The sequence below is a fragment of the Porites lutea genome, chromosome 5, assembly GCF_958299795.1.
Source record: "Porites lutea chromosome 5, jaPorLute2.1, whole genome shotgun sequence".
Taxonomy (NCBI): Eukaryota; Metazoa; Cnidaria; class Anthozoa; order Scleractinia; family Poritidae; genus Porites; species Porites lutea.
This window is the reverse complement of record NC_133205.1, coordinates 37,705,059-37,730,512: the sequence shown is the minus strand read 5'-3', so window position 1 is coordinate 37,730,512 and position 25,454 is coordinate 37,705,059. Positions and strand designations below refer to the sequence as shown.

The following is a 25,454-nucleotide window of genomic DNA, read 5'->3' as shown; positions in this document are numbered from 1 at the left end:
ACTAATGAATTGATCATTTGAAAATTACACCATGAGTTATGGTGGATATCAGATTAAGTTTCTCTATGTATAATTTCCTTGCAAAACAAGGTTTATAAATTTGCCAGAATTCGCATCAGGCATGGATAGCTTAGCACAGGGGAATTTGGTTTGACTCACTTTCTATATATAATGTTGAGTGGGCCCAGTCACCTAGAAACAAAACAAGAAAACAGCCGATCTGAGCTTTGAAAGAGTAATTTGTGATCCGCAAAAGGCCAGCCTTCAGTGTATTGTTTAATGTGAAGTTTTGGGCAGATTAAGACCATAAAACAGCTTGAATAGCTTCAAACAGCCTTTCTGGCAAAATTTCCACGGGTAAAAGGCCTTAAACAAACTTAAATTTTAATAGTATACTTCCAAACTTATCAAGGGAAGGAATTTGTGCTGGGACGTCTGTACACAGGCTATGCTAGTGGCACAGCTGTCTCCCTGTTATGCAGTGGATCCCATGTTCAGGTCTTGGATAGTCTTTCCAAGTTTTTTTTCCCTTTTATTTCCTACTGTTGTATCTTTTCCCTCAGATTTGAATTTACCATAATTTTGCTCATTTTAAGGTAAGAAAACGGACTTAATACTCTGAAGAGAGAGTTTTCTTCATACCTAATGAACATGAAGCCAAGAGCCCTAATATAGGGCGAGTCTACATGTGTGATCAAGCCATTTAGCTGCTTCCGGGTCAGTTTTAAGGTAAACAGCTTGTAAAGAAGACAAAATGCCGAGGATACAATGCCTCCAGCACCAACACCACGAACCTGTGAACCAAGCAAAGATTTTCATAAGTTCTCCGTGAGGAAACATGTACAGCTGTAAAAAAATGAAATAACAATAAAATCTGACTGAGTACAGATTTATGTAAAGGGCAAAGCTTGAAATAACGGCTGGTCAACGCACAATGTCTGGACTGACTGGGAAGTTGACCAGTCAACCTTTCATCTTGCCGGGCATGTTAACTGGCCACATTCGATCTGGGTCATATTGAAAAAAAAAAAAACTTTGATCTGAAATCCTGGGTAAAATGCAACTAGAAACATTGTTTACAATTCACACATTGAAACAGACATTGGGGTTCACACACTTCTGGTCACAACATTAAAAATATTTTCACTTTCATTAGTTTATTAGTTAAACGACCACTTTTTTCAGGGCTTCTGGTAGGTTGCGGAAAAAATAGTCAGATTTCGCAGGATTTTCAGAGACAGATGTGCAGAAAATCGGCTGATTTCACAGGAATTTTGCAGAAATTTTCAAGGCTACCTTTGCTGAAAAACAATTGGTAAAAAAATGGCCAATTTTGTGGCCAAATTTCGCTAGAAATTGATCAGTTTTGCACTGATTTGACTCTCATTTATTGATTTTTTTTTTTAAACAGAGATAATCATTGCCTATTTTAACAACAAAGTGTTAGAGAAATGAGCCAATGGGAAAGCTTATCACATTATGACTAGTGCCCAGTTTTTCGCAATATGATTTATGCCTGGTAGTTTTGGAAAGTCATTCACTTGCTTTCAGAATTTCGGGAATTAAAAAGCCCCAATAGCCAAGATAAGTTCTAAATATGTTGCATTGACATATATTTGATAAGATTTCTATGGAATTCCGCAGCTCCATGACTGTGCAAAATATCAGAAGCCCTGTTTTTTGGAAATATATAATGCCAAATTTGGTTTATGGGTTTTTGTTTTAAGAGTTATTCACCTTATAAATTTGACCAGCCAGAAATGATACGTGACGGAGCTAAAATGAATTTGGCCGGTCATCCTGTCCAGAGACTCACTGCATATTATTTCGAGCCTAGTCCTGCTACATACATTTTGTTCTATGTTTTGGTACCATAATTATATGCAATGTTGGACACAACAATAATATTACACCTTATTATAATGTTTATGTATCTTACTATTATTACTTTTATCTGCATATACTGCTACACATATGTGGCCTCATAAATTGGAAGAAGGTACTGTAAATAATTACAGCAGGTCACTCAGTACAAAAATGGATAAATAAACTTACTCCTCCACACATTCCAACTTGCCCTGCAGTCTTTCTACTTCCTTTTTCCCAAGGTTCAAGGTGCTCCACCTTAAAATAAAAAGCAAAGGGAAAACAAAAACAAACCTTCCCTTGAACACAATGTCCAAAATAATCAAAATATAACAGCAAGTTCAGGGTCTTGCAATATTTTTGGCCAGATCAAGACCTATCCCTGTGCAAGTGATAAGTAAGAAGCACTTACAGGAAAGATGATCTTGTTGTCCAATGTTCAACTAAAGTAAATTAGGTAGTAAAACTAAATTTCTTTCTTCTCTGTAGGTACAGCTAAATGAATAAAAAATTAAATCGTGCTTTGAAGCAAGTTAAAGTATGGTCTGTTATGATGGCAAAAACAAATGGCAACATAAATGTAAGCTTATAATCATAAAATTAAACTTATCCTGACATACGTTATCCCAACCTGTTTTTATCTTACTTTTTAAGTTTTTATAGGTCTATCTACCAACAGATCTTTTTCACTTGACGAGAAAACGCCACTCAAGCTTTATATATCTTTGTTAATAGACTACTTCTTTACTCCAGGGTTCAAATTATAGTTAAGATACATTTTAAGATTCGATCTTTAAAACGAAGAACTGTAAACTGTTATCTGCTATCAGATCTTGGCATGGTGGTTCTTACGTGTCTAGAATGTGGAGTCCAATGTCGTGTCCCTCAATTCCTCTTTGAAATTCCTCCATTCTTACCTTGTAGTAAATCTCATCAACAACTTCGTGATAGGTTTTCAGTTTGAACAATTCGTTCTTGAAGTAAGGAGACGACAAAATGTTGGTTAAAACCATGCTGTTGAGATTCATAGTCTTTTCATTTCCCCACAAGGGAAGGACGTTATTTTGTTTCTTTTGACCCTGTGGTTTCGAATCTTCCCCATCCATTGTATCAGTCTGCAAGTTTTTTAGATCGACCAGTTAATTTTAGGCGCTAAACTTCACCGAGAAAAACGAGACAAAATCGGTTACGCACTACAACATGGCGGCCGCAGGCTTGTGTAGTCCATCATGCCTTGGGAAGAGCGTATAGCACATTCTCGTCCCAGTGCCCCTGTTCTCTGCGGAGTCACGACCCAACTGCCTCCCAACAGTACAACGCAGTCAAAACTCAGACCTGAGAATGGCCGAATTTATACTACATCCGAGTTATCCGTAAGACGGATAATTCGTCTAAGTATGAAGACATATTACAAGTACAAGGTTTATCTATAGATGGACTAAATAATAGTAAAGACACTACTATACATAAAACAAGGCAAGTACCCAACGATTACGAAGACAGGCTAACCAATGTAGGGAGCTTTAATAGGCAAAGACGCTTTTGAGCGAGGCACGTCAAGCGGAAGTGAGGCCTTCTCACTATATATATGCCTTGATACTAACAAATTTGTATTGCTAAGTTTCTTTTCTCTTATAAAGAGGATTTACCCGAGAGTTTCAACCAAACCACTCCCCAGTGATGCAAAAAGTCCACAACTGTTGAGGTCCGTCGCTCAAAAACGCTGCTGCTTAAGCTCCCTAATAACTTAACAAGACGGTAGACTTCGACCCGGGGGAGTACTCTCCTATAAAAGGGACGGTGGTGCTCGTCGGAAAATTTCGACAACACTCCTAAAAGGTGCCATAATCTTGTTTTATGGGCGTGTCCCAAATTCATTTCCACCCATAAGAGGTACCAATTCAGCAAAAACAAATTTTATAACGGGCACTGCGATTTTAATAGTAGAAAACATAGCTTTTGAACACTTTCTTCCCAAGAACTTTTTGAAAGTATTGTCATAAATCTTACCACGACAACTCTGGCAGCAGTCTTTTTCGATTTTAGCACCCTAAGTGGTACCAATCCACAAATTTAAACCCCTAAAAGGTGCGACGAGCACCCCTGTCACTTTTATAGGGGAGTACCCCCCAGTACTGCGACATAATCACAGAGGTGCCAACCTCTGGAGATCTTAAATCTGGAGACTCTCTTTTCTCTTTTCTTCATTACCCCCCGAAATTTCAACGCTCTCACCCCCCCACCCCGACAAATTAACGCAGCCCCCAATGGTAATGACTAAGGACATTAAATAAAGTCTTGCATGAAGTACATACTATCAAAAATCGCAATCATCGTTTTCATGCCAAAAATAATCTTTGCCAGTGACTAAATACGTGCAAAAATGCCGCAGAAACCGTACCGCAAATAAGAAAAATTCACGTTTTGAGCTAGAAATGGGCTAAAGTTCAAACCTAGGCACAAAAAAGGCTCAAAAGATGATTTTATCCGGGATATATGGTGACCTGTACAGGAGAGGGGGAGATCGGTGCCGTATCCGGGCCGGAGACGCATGGATAATCCGGGAGAGTTGGCATGTATAATAATCACCTTCTGACCGCAGTAATGAGTAATCAGTATATGAGACTGTTATGCTGTTTTTGAAGCCTGTTGTAAAAAAAATGGGAATTCTTCTTTTCACTGTTTGTTTTCTTTGACTTGTTACTCACCGCCAGTAACCTCATATTTGACTTGGGTCTAAGCGTTTCGACCAAAGTCAAATTTAGAAGGATTTGTATGGAGTCATCCGAGCATAACTGGGTTTGAATATCTCAGAGACAATTAAATTTTGCCCCGAAATGCTAGTTTTTGGCAAGCAGGCCTCTGGGATATTCCTCTAATCCCATTATTTCACAAGTTGACACCTTATCATTTTCCACAACCACGACGCCGAAGCGGTACGCTCCATAGCGTCTTGTTCTAAACATGCAGCGCCCGTTTGTTTGATTTTGTCGGCCGTAGGGTACCCTAGCTTCCAGAGGATAATTCTGATGGTTCGCAGCGTACTAAGTAAAAAGTGAATAATTACAATTACAATACAATACAATTACAATACTAAGTAAAATTAATTATTATCGTACAATACATTAAAATAAGGTGAATACTGAATACTGACTAGTAATAATAACGAAGATTCTCAGGAGAAATAAGGCAGATTACATGGGAAGCTGGAAGGATAATGTAGATAGAAAGCTAATAGAATGAACTGAGTTTAGTTTTCAAGACATATCCAAATCCAATAGATCAATATACTCATTCGCCTCCGAGAGTTTCTGAAGGAGCATATTGTGAATGTTGCGTTTAAATTTCACTTTAGGCATTTGACGAATTTCATTAGATAGGTTATTCCAGACTCTAACACCGTTTCTTGAAAAAGACATGTTTAGCTTGTCTAATCTAGAGTATTCGAGAAAGAAGTTGCCTTTTGTTGATGATCTTGTGTTATGTGAATGAATATTAGGTTGGTAATTAAATAAATTACTTATTTGAGGTGGCGATGTGTTATTTGAGACGTCATACATTAAGACGGCAACTGACTTGAAGTAAAGAAGATCTAGAGGTAGTAGACTGGATGAAATGAAGAAGGGTACTGCGTGAGCTTTATAATCACCAAAAAACATGAGGCGAAGGGCACGTTTCTGAAGACATAGGATTTTGTTTCTGTGGATTTTGTCTGCTCGGCCCCACGCTGTTATGCCATATAACAAATAGGGTTGAATCAGCGATCTGTATATATGCTGTAAAGTATTAAGTGGTACGAAATGTCTTAGCCTAGTAATAATGCCAATCGATGTGCTTATTTTAGAGGCTATATGTAAAATATGATGTTTCCAAGAGAGGTTCTCATCAATAAGCACGCCTAGATATTTAACATAACTTTTACGTTCCAAAGATGTGTAAGAGTTGGTATGATGGTTGAATATTTTTAAATTAACTTCGTATTTGACATTTTTTTGTCTTGGTCGAAAAATAACGTAATTAGATTTTTTAGTGTTTAGAGATAATTTGTTCGCTATTAGCCAGTCGCAAAGCTTACAGAGCTCATCGTTTACCGTAGATTCCAGGGATTTTAGGTTTTTATCTGAATATAAAAGATTCGTATCGTCTGCGAATAGGTAAAACTTCATTCGGTTACAACTGTTACAAATATCATTTATATAAACAAGAAAGAGCAGAGGCCCTAGGACTGATCCTTGGGGAACCCCAGATAATACTGTCGCTTTCTTAGATATATTTGAGGGGCCAAATTCAGTTATTTGCTTGCGACTAGTAAGGTAGGAAGTAAACCAGTCATTCACAATCCAGCGTATACCATAATGTTCAAGTTTCTTTAAAAGTATTGAGTGGTCGACTGTGTCAAAAGCTTACTATCTGTTTTTCTCACTCTCTCTCCTGCTCTATATTCCAAATTTGTAGACATGACAATTAATCTACGCTTTTAAGCGTAAAAATACTTTAAACAACACGGATACAGAAACAATTTCCGCTTTCGTCTTTACTGACTCTTAAGCTGTCTCTACTTTACAAGACGCTGGTGGCTATGCGATTTCCCGCCAAAATAACCTCGAGTTGCATTTGGGTTGCCATACCTGTTGATCGAGCTATTTTGCATTGGTTTGCCTGATGATTCTTTTACTCTGGGTAAATGAGTTGTTGCTGTTATTTCTTTATGTAATTCACTTAACAATTTTAATTACTTACGAAAGCCAGGTACAAAATTGTAATATTGTTAGAACATCATAGTTATCCTTCAAAGCGCTAGTTCATATGTGCATTCATTCTGCGCCCGCTCTATAAGTTGTGTTTTGTCACGCCATAACTGACAGGCCAGTTCAGTTAATAAGATCGGTGTCTTCTACAATGGTATAAACATATAAATACGTATAAATCTGACTCTGGTAAACAACCGAAGTATGAACAATTTCGCAAATTTCCCTGGAGATTAATAATCTACGGCCAACCCTTGTACTTCACGATACACTTCGTCTGATCAACCTGCTCAAGGCGTTCTCTTCCTGCTGAACCTATTGAATAGTTAGCCCTAAGGTCTAAATAGACCAAAGTGTTGTTATGATTCTCAATAACGCGTGCTAATTCTGTCGCCCCTGAATCACTAATACCATTTTCCCTCAGATCCACATGAGTTAATGTACGGTTTGATTGTAGTGCCTTAGCAATTGCGGCAGCACCAGAAGACCTGATGCCATTATCCCACAGACCTAAATGTGTAAGGGAATTGTTTGTGTGGAGAGCTTTTGCAATAGCGGTTGCACCTTGGGAGCTGATGAAGTTAAAACCCAGATCTAACCGGGTTAATCGACTATCATTTGATTGAAGTGCCTGTGCAATGGCTGCCACACCCAAATAGCCGATATCGACGTTACAATCTAGTCTTAAATGGGTCAAAGAGCGATTTCTCAGCAGTGCCTTCCCAAGAGCTACTGCTCCCCTATCTTCGATCTGGTTATCCCCAAGGTTTAATTCCGTCAAAGTGCTGTTTGTTTGAAGAGCCTCCCCAAGAGCTGCCGCTCCTGTGTCACCAATATCATTATGGTATAGATTTAAATAAGTCAGTCTACAATTAAATAGCAGAGCTCTTGCAAGGGCTGATCCTCCCTCGGGGCCAATCATTCTAGAGCTGCCCACTCTTTGGCTTATATCCAAGTATTGGAGTGCGCAGTTGGATTCCACAGCTTCGGACAACGCCGAGCCGACTGCGTCGCTGCCAACATTGTAACTCAGGTCTAAATATATTAACGCAGAATTCGACTGGAGACTCGTCGCTAATTCTTCAGTTCCAACAACACCGATCCAATTTTCCGGAAGACTCAAATGCGTCAACGTGCAGTTCGACTGAAGAGCGTTCCCGAGTGCTGTGGCTCCTTCGTCACGGATCATGGCATTGCGCAGATTAAGATGAGTCAAAGAACGATTTGTTTGAAGAAACTCTGCAATTGCTCGGGCTCCACTGATAGAGATCCAGATGCTGTCAAGGTTAAAATGCGTGAGGAAACTATTTGGCTGGACAGCCTCTAAGAGAAGCTCTTTAAACGATTGATGAAGCTTTGAGAAGGAATGAAACGACGCACGCTGTGAAGATACCGTAGAATAGCTATACATTTCGTTGCTTAAATTGAAATGAACCAAGTTGTTCTTGGAATGTGAACCGTGTTTAATTGTTGCTAACAGTAACGGATCTAACGCACTGTTCAGCAGTAGATCTGTCAACGTATCGTTGGAGTTTAGATACTGGCGGTGCACACGGCAGGCACTAGTACTTGGTGTGAGTTCGAGTTTTTTTAAAGGAAGGCAGTGCGACAGTACATGTACCATTTCCTTCTGGTAATCCTTTAGTTCGTTATCATCTTCTTCACACTCAGCAATGACACCAAGTGTTTTATTCACGACATGGCATAGCAATATTTCATCCTTGCTCCATTCTGTTAAATCTTTAGCCCAGTCGTACGGTTTCTCTTCAAATACTTCAACATCCAAATCTACATCAGCATCGATCACACCTTGAAGTCTCTTGCTCCGGAGGAAATCACAAAGCCGAGACACAACATTTACCGCTACTTCACCACTCTCGGTTGACACCAGTGAGATAAGAAATTCCCACACCTGCCAATTGTCAATAGGACTGAGTTCATCCAACAGTCTCTCATTCTCTTTGTCACCTGATAACAGCTGATGGGCCAAATAAAACGCCGCCAAGTATTCTTGAAATGTTTTGTGAGTAAACGCGTAGCATGGCGTTGGTTTGATTTTGCTCACACTTGACTCACGGGAGAGAAACGGCAACTGTAAGAAATTCGCATTGCTTTGGGATTTCATTTCGTCCTCATTAAAATGCAACTGATTTTTTAGTAGAGCCTCAAATGCCACTTTCCCCAACAGATTCAGCTCATTCGTACATCGTTCAATGGGATCTTCGTCACCCAAGAAAATACATTTTTTTGCAAAATGCGTCCTTAGAGCGCAAGATACAAGAGCATCGTACAACTTTTTCTTTTTGGAAGGAAACACTCCTCCTGTTTCTTCACAGAGAAGACAAAGCAAAGCAGTATTAAGGGGATTAACCGTTAATTCTCGAAGCTTTTTGTCTCGGCATAGCTGTTCTATCACTTTATCCGCAAGATTTTTATTCTCGTGGCTGCTGAAATACTTCTTAATGTAACTTTCAACGTCATCTTGGGTGTAGCCCACAATTTCAAGAAGCGTGTCACAATATCGTCTCACTTTCATTCCAGCTTCATGTCGAGCTGTTAACATAAGGTGCACATTAGCAAAGACTTTGCCTTGAATCAAAGGTAGAAAACCCTTTACCAGATCCTCGCGCAGTTCGTCAAAACCATCGAGAACCAGTAATATTTTGGACTGATTTGAGCGAATAAAGTGAAAGAAGCCTTCCTTTTCCTTCTTGCTTGCATCATGTGGTAGAAGCTGATCATCAATAGCTTCATCGATGTCAGCCGTTTTCATGTGCATGTCACGGCACTTCAATAGGAGCAATACATTCACTTCAGGAAACGAAGCATCAGGTGGAATTTCCCCCACGGACCAATCATATGCCAGCTTTTGACAATACGTAGTTTTGCCCATCCCAGGATTCCCCTCGATCAGCACCACTCTTGGATTGTAACACTCTGGGTGCGGCTTGAACACGTCTGTCATATTGACGGTGGAATGCGTAAGTTTTGAACGTTCTTTTTTCCTACTAACTATCTGCAATCTTGTAAAGATGTTCGATAGCTTCAGTTGTAGTTCATCTTCACACCATGGAAAGGGACACAGCACCGCGCCTTTGTAGTCTCGTCTAATAAGTTCGACAAGTTTCTCGGGATTGACTAATAACAAATAATAGAAATAAGGCATAAAATTTTATCCGTGCTTAAAAAAAACATTTCGACACTGGACAATTGACGAAAGAACACTATGCTTTAATTTTTCCTTATTTACGTTTTAATTCGTTTGTCTCTGTTGGTATACGAAAACCATTTGTATTACGATGTTTTGTCAAACAGATTGCCAAACCATTTTCAGACCGCTAAAACTATCACTAACGAAAATCGCTGGCCAAAAAATTAAAGATTAAATGCCATCTGATGACTTTTGATAACTGCATGCAACGCTATTAAACTATTCTCTCATTACTTGTAGCAGATGAAATTTTACTCTAAATTAGTTTGAATTAGCAGAGAGTTAAGCATTGCGTTTACAGCAAACGGCAAACGTGAGATTCAAGTTTGGAAGTTCTCAAAATGAAAAATGAGCAGACAAAAACAGCTTAAAACAATTGTTATGAATAGAATTGGCGTAAATCTATCGATTTCTGTAGAGTTAAGCTTATAATGAACAGTAAACGATTAAGTAAATGGAAAACTAGGTCACGTGGTACAAACTCATTCAAACGTTTGCCGTAAACGCGAATGTCAACCTACCGTCAGATGTCATCAGTGGGTCTTGAAAAGAAGCGTTTGACAAAGCAGATTCTTTTGTCTTCAGGTCATGAAACTTTGCTGCAAAAGGAACAAAAAGGAGAAAGGAGAAACGTCGACTTGGAAGTACATTTTTAATTTTCAGAACTTAGCGTACAAAATAATATCCTACTAATAATTTGAAAAGTAAGAGTCACTTAGTTGTCGCAAATCGGACGATCGATAGATGACTAACAAGAACTTTTACTGCTTTTGCCCAGAGCAGATATCAACAGCGGGGTGGGTCATATTCGATATGAAAAAAACTAGACTCACAAGGAATGGGCTTATTGCTTCATCTCCCCGTTAACTTCAAGACGGTGCGAATGGTCTTTAACTCGTTTAAATCTATGATCTGCTGACTTCTTTTTGTAAATGAGACTGGAAAAGATTTCATTGACACATTGAAACTACCTTCAAGACTGTGTACTTGGTCTTCAACTTGTCCAGTACGAGTCTCCAGATTTCCAAACCTCTGAACGGTATCCTCTAAGAATGTTAAATAAAATGAATTTTCATAACCTGAGATCAGGCCCAATTTTAGCGGTTCTCATACATTCTCTCTAACGGCTACCGCTAAAATTGCCCGCCGGAATGTTATTACAAAGCGAAACGAAAATTGAGCCTGATCTCAGGTTAGAATTTTCACGTGAACCGCAGTAACTAACAATGCATTTGAAATATGCAAAAATGCTACCTATTGTTGTGCACAAAATATGACACTTGGACACAATACCCTGAATAATGGGAGGCTCACACTTGTAAACACAAACTTTCTGCCAAAATATTAGCGAATTGTAGCCCTTATTTTACTGCCTTACAATATATCAATAATCTTGAAACTAAAAGATCATATAAAAGGAAGGTTAATCTCAAGAATCTTAATTTTTTTAAAAAATCTATCGAGCGGTTTAAAAATTGTTCGCTAATTTGTTAAAGTAGACCAAAATGTTAAAAAAACCGCTAACAAGAGCGCCTCGATACATACTAATCAAACCCTTCTTTCTAGCAATCAGCTGAAGGTATCTCCTTAATCTTTCACACACGGTTTTAAAAAGATTGAAACTACTATGAGGTGAAATTGCATGTCAAAAGGGCTTCGTTTTCTACAGATAACAGCCGAACACCAAGATTGTCCATTTTTTACCGTATTTCTAACCACAAAATCTTTATCCCAAAATATTTCGATAACGCTCTCACAGGTTTCGATTAAACTTCACGAAAATCGAGGCTGCTATTGGAGGAAAAAGCTCCCGTGAATGATTTTCGAAGAACAGTTCCCAGTGCCGAGATATACTGCTGCAAGTAAAATAGGTAATAGCGTCACTTCGTTGTCATGACAATTCCGATGCCGTTGCAACCCTGATCATAACAACGTTTCATCTTTATCTAACACAACTGTGGGGGCAATTTTTCCAAAACTTTGTTTTTGGCGACGTAGTTTATGCTCAAACTTGGGAGGTATTGAGCCTGAAAAACTGTATCGAGCCACCTTAAATAAATAAATTAAGTACGTCAGTAAACGCTGTGTAGTTAATTAGACCACTGAACTTCTTGTTTTATTTATTTTAAGTTGCAATCTGCAAGGCTTTCTAATAGTTTAAGGTTATCGTTTTTTAGTTTTTAGCCAGGACTTAGCTTTCCAGTTATTTGCGCGGCAAACTATCTAACTCTTGTATACAAAAAATAAAATTGTTTTTGTTGTTGTTGTTGGTTAAGTAAGATTACCTTGGAAGGTCTTTAGTCTTTCCACCATCTGTTTCATCTCTTCAAGAATTATGGCAGACAAGTTGTTCACATTATCCTGTAGAAATTTTACTTCTTTCTGAACAAGTTGAAGCAATGCCGGGTCAATGGGGGAGTTCATGCACAACAACGTCCCTACAACAAAGCAGTCAAGATTACACACTAATACCTGACACAGCAATTTATCACGAACAGCTTCATAAAAAGACCATCATAAATATCCAGGGACAGTTTCTTGGAAGAGAGGCGATCCCTTACTTAAAGAACACCACGACCTCATGACCACCTCTTCTTCAACTTATCTGGGCAAACATCATGGGTTAAAGAGACAATTCTACTGTTTGAGCATATTATTCTAGGTGGCAGGGTAAGGCATGAAGCAAACGCTGATGGGAATAGTTTTCTCTTTTCTGTGGGAGGTGTACATTAAGGGGTTAGTTTAATGATTAGTTTTTGTAAGCATATTATTTAGTATTCATATATAATGTAAGTGATATTAAGTACCAATTCGATATATTATTTGATTTTCTTATTTTAACCAGCTGCATGTACAAAGACCGCTACCTTTAGTTTCCCAGTCTTTCAGTTCCCCAAGGAGTTTAGCTTCATCTGCAGCAGGTAGAGCCATGGTTCTCACCAGGTGCTCCATCTCAAAAAAACTCTGCTGAAACTTAGTAGGATCCCACTTACTGAAGACACAGTGTGCCCAATCATTCCTAGCATTCCTGACATCACTAGCTGCAGCTTGCACGGCAAGTGAGAACACAGGCACACCACCAAGCAGTGTGAGTACCGCTGAAGCATCACAGTGGTCATCAAAAGCATTGAACTTGGCCATGAAGTTTTCAATAAAGAGCTTGGCAAAGTCAATGTGAGATAACACTCTACAATCAAATAAGGTAAAGTTATATTTTCCACCAGGAAGCTTTGGGTGGAGACTATTACCATTGATGTTCTCATACTTTAAAACCTTTCTTGCCCGCCACCTTCGAAGACGACCAGATGTACTTTGTGTGTGAATATTGTGGCTTGTCTTGAGATTGTTGTATTCCTTATCAACCTCTAGTTCTACAAAAGGACGGATCTGTGGCACAAGGATCTTGTTGAGTGCTATTCCAATGACAAGCCATCGTTTCTGATTATCTGTCACACCAAGGTGACTTGACCTGAAGATTAATCAAGACACATTACAAGAACAAAATAATGAGCCTTTGTAACAACACTGGGCCTGTATATTTAACAATACAGTCCAACCTGCCTTAAGAGACCACCCAAAATGCAAAGATTATGCGGTCGCTTATGGGAGGCAGCCCCTTACGAGAATCTATCTATAGGGCGCTTTTCCGAGAGAGGTTCCAACTTATCTACTTTGTGGCAGAGAATCTATTGTCAGTATTCAATTTTCTAAGTTACATATATGTGAAGTTCCATGTTGTCACTGAAAGTTCTTTGTACACTCTGAGTGCAGGCATAATACATACAGCAAACAAAGATACCACAGCATGACTGTGTCAAGTGGTCACTTACAAGACATTCCCAGATGTCTCAAAATCAAGGGCATCACACATGCATTGGAATCTTGACTATGCTTTATTAATCTGTGACTGCCATTATTGTGACTGTCTTGAACTCCTAATGTTTATACTTAAGCTGAATCTTATGTGTGTATGCCCAAGACTTTTTTGTTATGCTTACCCAGATGAAGATGAAGCCATTCCAAAAATTGATTTTAAACATTAACAAGACATTGCTTCTCCACTTTGTTTCATCCTGTGTCACAGCATCTGCTTCATAATTAGTTGGCACCTGGCTGCACGTAAAAAAGTTAATTAAAAGGCACGTTAGGAGTCAACAATGCCCACAAATTAACAGCTATTTTCTTTCAGTAGTCAACTATAATTATTGTTACTTCTCTGTACAGAACTAGCAAAATGTGGTCTAGCTACTACACCACACTTAATGTCTCCTTGACTACTTTCAGTCTGCACTGTATTCATGACTGCTTTTGCAGCCCTAGTAGAGGAAACTAAGTTGACTGAATCAAATCAAAAGGGAAATCTGCTCAAGCCTGCAGGGTATCTGAGCCACATGATTTAATAGGTTGGACTACTAAGATAAGGTTGATTATAAACACAGTACTAATGTATTAATAAATATTGAACCTGGTTACCTTCCAAAAGAAATAGCAGATTCTGTTCACAAGAATGGCTCCAGGCTAGCCTACCTGTAGGGTCCTACCATGCAAAGGTTACCCTTAGTTCAACGCATTTACAGGGGTGGAGTTGGAACATGTTGTTAGTAGGCCATGCAGGCACGTCATCAAGGATGTGCTGCGCATGACCAGTCCCTTTATTTGTCACTAACTTGTAGACTGTTGTATTGTCCATATACTTGAAAAGACCACTCGAAGTATCTACACTAAGATCGTTAAGCATAATGAGAAACAGCCAGGGGCCCAATTCGGTCCCTTGTGAGACCCCTACATGAACTGAACTCCATTCAGAGAAGCAGTCGCTTCCTAGCTTGACTCTTTAATTTGCTGCCTGTTGGAGAGAAAGGCTGCAATCCAACGCTGTCCTGTAATCTACAACAAAGATCCTTACACAGTCCCCAGTTCCATCAAGAGTGCAATTCCAGTTATGGAACATGCTAATTAAGGCATGAGTAGTAGAGGAACCTGGGATACCACCAAACTGGCTGTGGTGTACCCTTCTCAGTACAGCTGGCTTCACATGTTCTTGAACAACAAACTGTTCTGTGATTTCCATAAAGTAGGGGTAAGGGAAATAGGTCTATTATCTTTCCCTATATGTTCTATATATGTTGTTAACTTTGGTAAGAGGACTGACGTTAGCCATTTCCAAATTTCAGGCATAGATCCAGTAATAAATGATGTATTTAAGACCAAACAAACAAGCTATACAAGTTCAACAGCAAACTCCCGCAAAACCCAGTTTGGAATATCATCTGGGCCACCTACTTTAAAGGCAACAACTGCAATGAGCCATTTAAAACACTATCCAAGTGAGATCATAGTTAAGGCATCAAGGAAAAGCCAGCAAACAAAATCAAGCTCCCGGATTTCTACAAAAGATATGTCAACAATACTTTCACTCTAGTACCTGACCTCACCACTGCTACTAATTTTCTTGCAACATTGAACAACACACATACACAGCAATCCAAATTGCAATGGAAACAGCAGAAAACAACAGGCTAACTCTCCATAGGCATGACAATCATCAAGATCGATAACCGCCTTAACACTTGTGACCATACAAAAAAGACCAATAAGGATTCTAACTACACTATCAAAGCTATTGAGACATAAGATATAAAATTTAATGATCACTTTATAATTAAAGAACAATGATCGATCATGCTAAGCGGTTAACTTCTTTCCTGGAGCTACCGTATTTATTCGATTAACCGCCCTGGGCGCTTATTAAATTTTTGGACCTTGAGAGTGGGCCCTTATTCAAGGTGGGCGCTTATTCGAGGCTGGGCGATTATTAAATTTTCAGCATTTTCAGCAAGTGTAGTATGTTTATTTTGCAACAAAACAATAAATGGTAATAACAAAACTCAAAGATGTAACAAGGCAAGGTTCCTGTAAAATACTTTGAAGAAAACTCCGTCTTCGGGGAAGTCTCTTATTAGTACTTATTCAATTTTGGGGGGGTGAAGTGGGGGTGGTTGCTTATTTGAGTTTGAGTGGGAGTGGGAGGGAGGTGGGGTGGGGTGGGCGCTTATTCGAGGCTGGGCGCTTATTAACTTTTTCTGCCTTTAGGATGGGCGCTTATTCAAGGTGGGCGCTAATTCGAGGTTGGGCGCTTATTCGAATAAATACGGTACATGTATTCAGGCAAGAATGCAAGGATCTGACAACCATATTCCTAAAATTGAAATACATGTATCCAGAGAAATTGATTGATTCTACTTTTGTCTAGCCCGCAAACACAGACGCATTTCCGGTCGTCACTTCTTTCTGGAAAAATAACGTCTGCGAACCCGAGAGACCAAACAATTTCAATCAGCCAATCACAGTTTAGCTCGTAAAATCAAGAAGCTAACTCGTGAGACTTCTTGCAAGATTGTGCATGTTGGATATTAATTTGCCAGGATTGATGAAATAAGCACCTAGAGGAAAATTTTTAACTATTTTACATTTGCCTACATAGTCAACGATTTATCACAACGTGCTGTTTTGATCTCATTTGAAACAATGTCCAGATGACAGTAGAGTATGCTTCATGCTGTTTTTCCCCAGATTTTCTTACAGACAAATGTATAGAAAATTTTAAAAAGTGGTTTTAGGTCTTCTAGCGCATGTAACGCCCTCAAATTTTTTTCAGTGGAATCCTTAGGAGTGAAGCCAAGGAGGATTGAAATGCCTTCCCATGATGCTTAGCATCAAACCATGGCTTTGATCTGCTTTGTTACATCGCTGACAGGTATGTTCATGGGCAATTTTGCGGATTTTTTTCATTTTTAAGCTATTCTCAGGTAAGTTTCCTACTGTCTATTTGTTTTCTGTCATTGTAAGAACTCACAGGCATAAAAACTTTAAGTCATTGCTGCCTTATGTTGTTTTCCTAAAGCTTTCTTTGTGGGCTACTTTGCATGAAGTCCCCATCGTTCAGGCAATTGTTTTTTGACAAAAGGTAAGTTTTTCCTTTCTGTGGAAATGTATGTGAATACATTTAACTTAATTTTCATGCGTGAAACGTATTTTTGAAGGATTACTGGACCCAATTACCGAAAATGTACTCTAATGTATCCATATTTTATAGTTCTATTTGTTGCCAGAAAATTGTTTAAAAAATAGCGCCAACTGTGATTTCTGTTTGCTAATGCATGATGGTTTTTCAAGATGCACTTAAGATTTTTGTGGTATTTATCCACTGTCATGTGGCAACATTAATTTGATTTTCCATATTTTTGTGTATGAAACAAGCCTTTTTAATTATCATGGTGTCTTTTTTGGTTTGGTTCTTTGCTTTTGCTGAAAAAGTAGTCACTGGCTAGCTTGTTGTTATTGTTAAAGATCACAAACACAAAATTTTAAACGTGAAATATGATTTGAAAAAATATTTAGACAAAGTGTATTTTCATCCCGAGCTTACAATCGCAGTAGAAAGGTGTTAAGTTAGTAATCTGCAGCCCATTCAAGTGAGTGGCCTTCTCTAAAATGCAAATTAAATTACTGGGAAAAAGCCTCGAACGGAATAGCCAATTCGCTCAGAAAACTGAGATGACCTTATGACAAACCTTTGGACAAGGAAAACTAGTGACTGGAGAATATTTCTCATTTTCCTGGTCGATACAGCGAAGATATACCAGTTTAGAGATATCGAATGAACGCTCAGTGCTCTCTCTCAACTCATACCGTACGGCAGCCATCGGAGTTAAAATAAAGGATCACGTGATAAAAGTTCAGTGATAATATAGTTGGAAACAAAGCATTATGGGAAGGTGTTTCAATCCTCCTTGGGGTAAAGCTTTAGTTTACAATTCATATTTTTCTCAGAACAGCTGTTTTACGGAAATCTTTCGACATTACATTCTCATACAAACACTGTAATTTCTCACGCGGTTGCCTACTGGTCAAGATGGCTTCCAAAACTGTGACAAGGTCTATTGATTTAGTACTGTACGTCTCAACCTGTAAATACACCCACCATTTGAGCTGTAGCCAGCTACGATAAACAAGAGAAAACGAAAGCTTAATGCAAGAAAACTCAGAGAGATAAATCATACCCACTTCCGGGATTGAAAAGTTGAAGAGCAAATTGCAGAAAGTTCCGTCTACAACAATTTTACATGTCAAAAGTTCCATAGAAAGTACACCACCAGTGATACAGTAATAGCCCGCGTATAAGAACCTGAATTTTTCAATTTAGCCTAAATAGCTTCTTATATTATAAATGGTACTTAAAGCAAATTTAGGCTACCGAGGTTCTTAAAATAGGTTCTTATATTTTCATATGAATTTCATCTGAATATACTATATATATATTATAAATATCATCCCATAATACAGTATAAATCATTTATTTGTACCATAGAGCAATGCCTATAGGCAGTTCAATGCAGGTACAGCATATGTCCTTAACAAAACATAACAAAGAAAGTTTCTACCTATACACTTTTACAGCAACCCCACTTTGATAAGAACCTAACTTAAAATTTTAGCCTAAATAGGTTCTTATGTCAGGGTTCGAAATAATACCTGTCTACCTGTCGATTTCAGGTAATTTTAGGAAGTGACAGGTAAAAAATATTGATGCCTGTCGCTGGCGACAGGCAAGAAAAACCTCAATAATTCATAATTTATCAATTTGAATAATATTTCCATCCATTTTCCACCAGCATGCGTGCTCACTCGTTCAGTTCATCGGAGTTCTCACACGGGACTCGCACGGTATATGCGGTAGTTACCAGACTCTACTCAATAAAAATGAGATGATGCAATCTTTGTATAGTGCGCATGACGAGATAACAAATGCCATATGACTTTCCATTATCTGTTACTTATCAAAGGCTATGAACCAGGGAAGATAGAAGAAGAAAGAGTTTCTTTGTGGGAGTATGTAAGAAATGTTTTAGCAACCACTACAAGTGATGGCCGTACAATTAAAACGTTTTGGCCCAAGGTGTTAAGAAAGAAAGGCAACTCAGAATTAAGAAATATTTTGAGTTTGGTAAAAATATTATTAGTTTTGATTTACTCAACTGCTTGTGTTGAACGTGGCTTCAGCCTTATGAATAGAGTGAAATCTGACTGGAGGTGCAAACTCAAAGAAGACTCACTTAATGACCTCATGCATGTTGCCCTTAGCAGGGTCACTGTGAAGAACTTTAACCCTGAGCCTGCCATTGAACTATGGATGGATGATGCTAAAAAACCCAGGAGACTAGTGGATGCCTATGGGCACCAAAGGCCTAAACAGGCTGAGACAAAATAAACTGACATGTCATTGCTTCTATCATTTTATTACTAATATTGTCAATTGTAAAACCACAGTTCAATTTTGTTATTGCTAAAAAAAGGAAAATAAATGTTTAAATTATTGTTCAGCTTGGATGTTGGTGGAGACAGGTAAAAAAATATTCTACCTGTCACCAGACACAGGTAAAGAGTCTGGGAACATTTCGACCCCTGTATGTGGAGGGGGCTTAAAATGAAAATTTTAGCCTAACAGGTTCTTAAAACCCAGGTTCTTATACGCGGGCTATTACTGTATTGAAAAACGAAATTCATTGCATCGTAAAGTATGAATTAATCATGTGCAGTTAAGAACGGTCACTGCAATTTCACTTTCATTAAGGTCACTGATTTAGTTCATCAGGGGCACCCAACAACTGTACAATATCTTTTCAGAGAAGCAAATATTGCCTAGAATTTTCTTTTACTTAAGGATGGCTAAAAAGTTCTAGATGACTGTTCCATTCACATACAATTTTCAAAGCCTTACACATGTATATCTTATAAATTCCCTACAATTTCCTGAAGTTAAATTTTTCACATTTCACTCCCCAGGTTGGGCTATTTTAATTTCTTAGAAAGAAAGGAAACCTAAACATTTCGGATTCAAAAATGTGACGGAAACAGGGATCAGAAAATTAAGAATTTGTTCATGCTTAGCGTGCATATATTGAGTTATGGACACACACGGGAAGTTTTGACAGCACGAAAGATGTGTAAGAGTTGCTCGAGGTACAGCTGACAGCAACTCTAGCTTCTTGAGTGCTCTCCAAACTTCCCAAGTGAATCCACAACTTGATATACCCACAGCTAAAAGCATGAGCAAATTCTTTTATGACATAGCTGACAAAAATGCTTGCTTTTTTATTATTTGCAAATTCTTGTAACGCACGACACAGAAAAACAAATATTTCTATTGGCTGGTTACAAACACTCCACAATCGTCTAGTTTGAAAGAAAATTCTTACTGTAAAACTGAGACAGAAAATTGGCTAATTTATTCGTTAACGATCAATGGAAACTAAGCAGAAACAAAGGTAAAAGAGTCTTAAAGTGCACCTAAAGTTCAAGTACTCACATGTTCGTAAGAAGTCGTGAAGTATGGTTTGGATTCGCTGAAAAGATGTTTATGTTTTGCTTGGCAAAATCCAGGAAACTTGTCTTTTTAGCAAAGACGACTGTCATCCTACATTTACGAACAATGGCTGGTCATTACAGCTTCTTGAGAAGACCTGGCAGCAGATGCTTTTGTGAGTAATAAATTTATGTCTTCTTCAGTGTAATTTGTCTTGTTATTGCAAGAGTAATTTTCCTGCTTCAGTCGGATTGTTTGGTGATAACAAAAGTGCATAATTTTTCGCTTTTGAGCTTACTTTATAATTAACTTGTTTGTAAAGGATAAACAAACATTAAAAACGGAGGACACTTTTAATACACAAATTGGATCTTTCCTCACACAGATGAATTTGGGTTTTTTTCCAGCTGAATGTCAGTCTTTACGGCATACTTTTCAACAACTCAGGCTCTAATTATTTGCGAAACGTCTTCACCGCTTTTGCTGTTGGTTTGAAAGCTAAATTCCAAAGATGCTAGAAAGTTTTTCATCACTGCCATCGATTTTTGGGTACTTAGTAATTGGGAAAAGAGACGAAAAACACAGCTGAACACGTCATCATGAAAAAAATCTTTATTCATAATTACCCACGGGCGTGTGTAAATTAAGATCATAGTGGCTCAATAGGACTTATAGGGCAAGCACGCGCTCTATGTTATAATTCTCAATTTCGTAACACGTTAAATTGCATCTAAAATTTTCAGGAATATAATACTGGAGCCCTTGTAATTTCGAAAAGACTCAAGTTACCCCAGGATGACCGAACAGATACAAAAGTTCATAGCGCCACTTAGAATGCATTTCTAGAGATCTAAAAGTACAGTACTCTAGATAGCCTAAAAACTGTTTTCAATGTATTTAGGAGGAAAGAGTCGTTGGGTGTCCCTCTGGTTCAATCCAAAATGGAGGATAATTACATTTCGCAAGGACACACTACACGGAACACAGAGGCGCCAAGCATTTACCTACGGTCCTTATAGGATGACACAGCACAAAAATCTGAGTATTAATACAACAAGCAATCAATACTTACAAACATGTACGCAGAAAACTCCGTCAGCCCATAGTTACTGACTCTACACTTTTCAGCGAAGCACAGATCCTGATAACTTTGGTCATGTGACCAAAGTATTTGTGCAGTCCAGGTCACGCACTTACCTCACACATCACGCGAAGATCAACAGACAACGAATAGAAACAAAAATGCTTGGATGAAATAAGCATGTTTCATAGCTTTGCATAGCGTAGAACTAACGACACGAAATTAAAACGCTACAAGACTGATCTGATTCATATTATCCAAGCTGCGTCTACAGCAAGTGGAGTTTTGGCTCTAAGCTCGTCATGGCCCCTCCCCCATTAAAAGCACCCCCCACCTCCCCGCCCAGCTCTCTCTAGGATTATATAGGGCTGAAATGATGAATTTGCGAATTTCATGCACTGGTATCGCAGAGGTCCTGGCAAGCCTAAATTTTTTAAGGCTTTCTCTTCCCTATTGTATAAGTTGCGTCTTTAATTTTCTCTTCATTTGTCATATTAGGGGTTGGTAAGATAGAAATGTAGCGGTAATTAGACGGACTAGTGCTGTCCTTTAAAAACAGCTGTGACCATGGAGCATTTCCAAAGTATGCATGAATAAACTATAACGAAGAAAACTCCGTCTTCACTTCGTTGTGTTTGCCCCATTGCAGATGACTAAAGATACTTAGAGGATTCTGTTCTGAAACTGGTTTTAAAACTTCTGTTGGTGTCACGTATACCCCAAGTAGCCTGCGTGGCAGGCGCAAAAATGAGAGGCGGGGAGAGAGGGGAAAAAACAAAGGAATCATATAACGTTTAATAAGAACAGGGCGCCCTCCAAAAAAACAAACCCGAAACAAACGGGCTAGGTGAATCAGGCTAGCCCGTCGAAAGTAGTCAAATCAAAGGTAAAGCTATGAGGAACTCGTGGATACATTGTTTAGAAACTGGAGAAGTCAAGCGATAAATGAAATATTTATTTTGAGTTGAAATGATATATTGGTAATGTGAGTGGCCATTTTTGAGAGGCACCCGAGAAAAATTCCGGCCAACGTGCATGTACTAGCTTGCGTAGCTGGCGGTATTGTGTAGTAGTCGAGTGAGATTTGGCGGCGGAGCCGTTGTAATATAGTCGAGTGACATTAATGGAACACGGCTCCGCCGCCAAAACTTTAATCTCGCACCCACACAATACCGCCAGCTACGCAGGCTATGCATGTACCTGTCAAGTTCATTTTCCGATAACCACTCCGAGGTTCAACTCTGTAATGTAGCTACAATATTTTTTTGTTGCTCCTTTCTGTTATTATGATAAAGGAATGTTTTTTGGTGTGTTTTTCGTTTGTTGTTCGTAAAGTAAAATAAATAATCGCGCGAAAGCTGAACCGAATTTTGCTGCATGCCGCTACCGGACCCCCCACCAACCAACCCCACTATCTTTAACCTCTGTTCAGCGTTCGCTCGGCTGCATCTACTTTGCGAACCACAAACGAAACACAAGATACAAAAAAAAAATCTATTCGAGAAGCAACCATCTTTTGTGCTACTTTTTTTAACTGAAAAAAACTGATGGAAGATACAGCAGTGATAGAGATTGTATATTTTAACGCCTTGATAAATTTCGAAGATTACCAGGTATAACAAAGAATTCAATTCTTAAAACGAAAAAGATTATCGAGAACTATCGAGATACACGTTAAGGTTGAGACACCTTCAAGTGAAACAAGAGTTATAAGGTGCAGATCAAATGAAAGTTATTAAATATGAGCTTACTTTTCCGCGAATACTTTTTCACTAAAAATGGGTATTTAATAATTGCAGGATCTAGCAGGAGTAAATACTTCTTCGATTCAGATACATCCTCGGAGACCCAGGGGCAGTTAGTCGGGTCGCTAAAATGTTCGTGGTGAAAGTTTACTGTAAGATCGAGACGAGCCCCTGGGCACTTACTCTTACCGAACCAGTTCCAGAAGCGTTTGAATTGCCTGCTTCTGATTGGCCAGAAAAAATTTTTTCTGGCCAATCAGCGAAGAGAAGCTGCCGGGTGACTCTCGTGTTTTCTTACACGACGTAGTTTTCCTTATCGATCGCCATAGTTGCGTAGCGCGTTCAAACGGGGAAAGTTTCTCGACGAAAGTTTCAGAACAAAATGTTAACAACCCGCAAAATTACAACCTTTAGCACGGCTACAAGAAACAAACACTCTCCGATGAATTTTAAGGGCGGATCTTTCCAAGGTATCGTAATTTTTTTTTTGCTGATACGATACGCGATGCATGACTTTCACTTTCCACATCTTGATTTGCTCACATTGTCTAGTATACAACGCCAAGCTTACATTTTAGATGTCCATGTTCGTTGCACGACTTCTGAAACTTTCTACAGCGTGAAAATTTCCGTTGCACGGGCCACGCAACTACGTCGATTGATCGTGGGAATTGCTGGCTTGCTGCAGTGCACGCACCTTCTTGCTTTCCCGCCAAAGTCCCTTACCGTACGTATCTTAAATACAGCCGTTATGTTTAGTTCGAAATCTCGGTCCGGTTATGTGCTGAATCCTGACTTGTTAATTGAGGTCGATTATTGCAGGCTGTGTGGGTTTATTTTTACGGACAAGTGAAGAAAAAAAAATAAAGGTGAGTTTGTGAAAATGTTTGAAAGTGGTTGGTGTGAAAGTTTTGGAGGGCGATAAACGCGCAGTGTGTGACACGTGTAGGTACTGAGTTGAGAAATCGTGGAAGGGTGGGATGTCTATATAGATATTTTTGTAATCACTAAAACTTTACAAGAAGTGAACGCTCTTAAAGAAATTCCAGGGAGAAGAGACCAAGGAATAGGGACACTTTCCAAAGATCCAACTTCAGCTCTTGATTTAAAGGACCTGGGTCTCTGGCTTACTAAACCTCATAAGAGAACCTAGGTTAATCTTCACTGTGATTAGAATTATGGCTAATATAGTAGAAATGAATTTTTATTATAAGATATCTTCTAACAAATACATGGATAAAAGCAATTTCACATAATATGTGATTTTTTGCCAAACTATTTATCTATGCTCAACTTGATGTTTCCCCTTACCGACCCCCTCAAACACATCCACAGTGCCATTGTTTTAACTCCCTTGGAATTGAATCTACAAGATTGGACTTATCTTGAAAAAATAATGCTGCAATATTAACAATTTTCCTTTGGTGCATTTGTTTGATATTTCATAACTTCCCTATCATAATTCTCCTCATCTGACAATAATATTCTTCATTGATAATTATTTTTAAATCTTTAAACACCCTCTTCAGAAAGGTAGAAATCGTCATTGCATGGTCACCATTCCACCCAGTGTCTCTAAAATACTTTCCACAGAACATAATTTATCACAATTATCAATTATTGTTTCCTGTAGAAGACAATCAGAGAATATAAATTCTAGAATACAAGCAGTGAAGATTTGATTCTTGAAATTCCTGTCACAGATCATTTTGATTTTCTTCAAGCAGACTAACAGTCTTTGGCACTGAGTCGCAACATAAGTTGCTTGGAATGATTCTGCTGTTTTCATTACTGTCGTCAAAAAAGGAAGGAGTTTTTTCTCTTCTGCAGGTTTTACACTTAATGAAATCTAAAAGAAGAAAGACTTTTAGAATTATGGAAAACAGTAAGAGACAATTTCAGCACAGTTCCCTTTCTTTCAGAGAGTGTGGGAAAACAGTTTTTGTATGTTATGTGTAGGTATACCATATTTACTTGTTTATAATGTGCACCTGAATATAATGCACACCCCATTTTTCTGGACAGTTTTCAAATAATATACTCAAGTATACTTGTTGGTCACCTAGTAAAACAAACCCTTTGGGACAGAAAGAATCACCAACAAATACCCCAGCATAAATGTTTATTAACAAATTAAAATAAAATAAAATATTACAGCTCCCTAGTATATACATAACTCAAGCAGATACATAAGTAGACATGTGAACTCCAATAAAAAATTTAAAAAAAAATCTCAACAGCTTAAATATAAAATTAATGTAATGGCATCTGTAGTTCTGTATTATGGGGTGTTTTTCCATTTATAATATGTAAATGTTCAATTGCACTATTATCATAAGCAGTCACAAGGCTTTCTTCATCAGCTTTCAATTGTCAATAAATGGTGACAAAAAAACATGATAATTCTTGTGAAGTGTCTGTCAGCTTTTAGATATAA

The 25,454-nt window shown here is 38.4% G+C and overlaps 2 protein-coding genes across 3 annotated transcripts in view; both read right to left on the bottom strand.

The window, feature by feature from the left end:
• LOC140937179 (pre-mRNA-splicing factor 38B-like) overlaps positions 1-3,069 on the bottom strand; it is a 7,785-nt gene extending 4,716 nt beyond the window's left edge. For both annotated transcript variants that reach the window (XM_073386712.1, XM_073386713.1), the window contains exons 1-3: positions 2,784-3,069; positions 2,056-2,124; positions 643-794 (exon numbers count right to left, since the gene is read on the bottom strand). In XM_073386712.1, coding sequence (XP_073242813.1) covers positions 643-794; positions 2,056-2,124; positions 2,784-2,972 — 410 coding nt within the window. In that variant the 5' untranslated portion in view covers positions 2,973-3,069. The remainder of the gene's footprint in view (positions 1-642; positions 795-2,055; positions 2,125-2,783) is intronic.
• Positions 3,070-6,338: 3,269 nt separating this feature from the next.
• Positions 6,339-21,303, bottom strand: LOC140938921 (uncharacterized). Its single transcript, XM_073388444.1, has 7 exons — positions 21,264-21,303; positions 13,824-13,938; positions 12,693-13,294; positions 12,111-12,263; positions 10,797-10,871; positions 10,347-10,424; positions 6,339-9,752 (listed from the first exon to the last, which is right to left on the bottom strand). The coding sequence occupies exons 2-7, from the start codon at positions 13,841-13,843 to the stop codon at positions 6,856-6,858; spliced, it is 3,825 nt and encodes a 1,274-aa protein (XP_073244545.1). The 5' UTR covers positions 13,844-13,938; positions 21,264-21,303; the 3' UTR covers positions 6,339-6,855.
• Between the last annotated feature and the right edge of the window lie 4,151 nt (positions 21,304-25,454).

What these genes read in the sequence shown, in the direction of transcription:
- LOC140938921 (XM_073388444.1), bottom strand. Translation starts at nt 13,843, where the DNA reads ATGGCTTCATCTTCATCTGG. An exon ending in ATGGCTTCATCTTCATCTGG is followed by an intron (nt 13,295 to 13,823) that starts GTAAGCATAACA and finishes ATTAATCTTCAG; the next exon opens with GTCAAGTCACCTTGGTGTGA. An exon ending in CCAAGTACACAGTCTTGAAG is followed by an intron (nt 10,425 to 10,796) that starts GTAGTTTCAATG and finishes TTCCTTTTGCAG; the next exon opens with CAAAGTTTCATGACCTGAAG.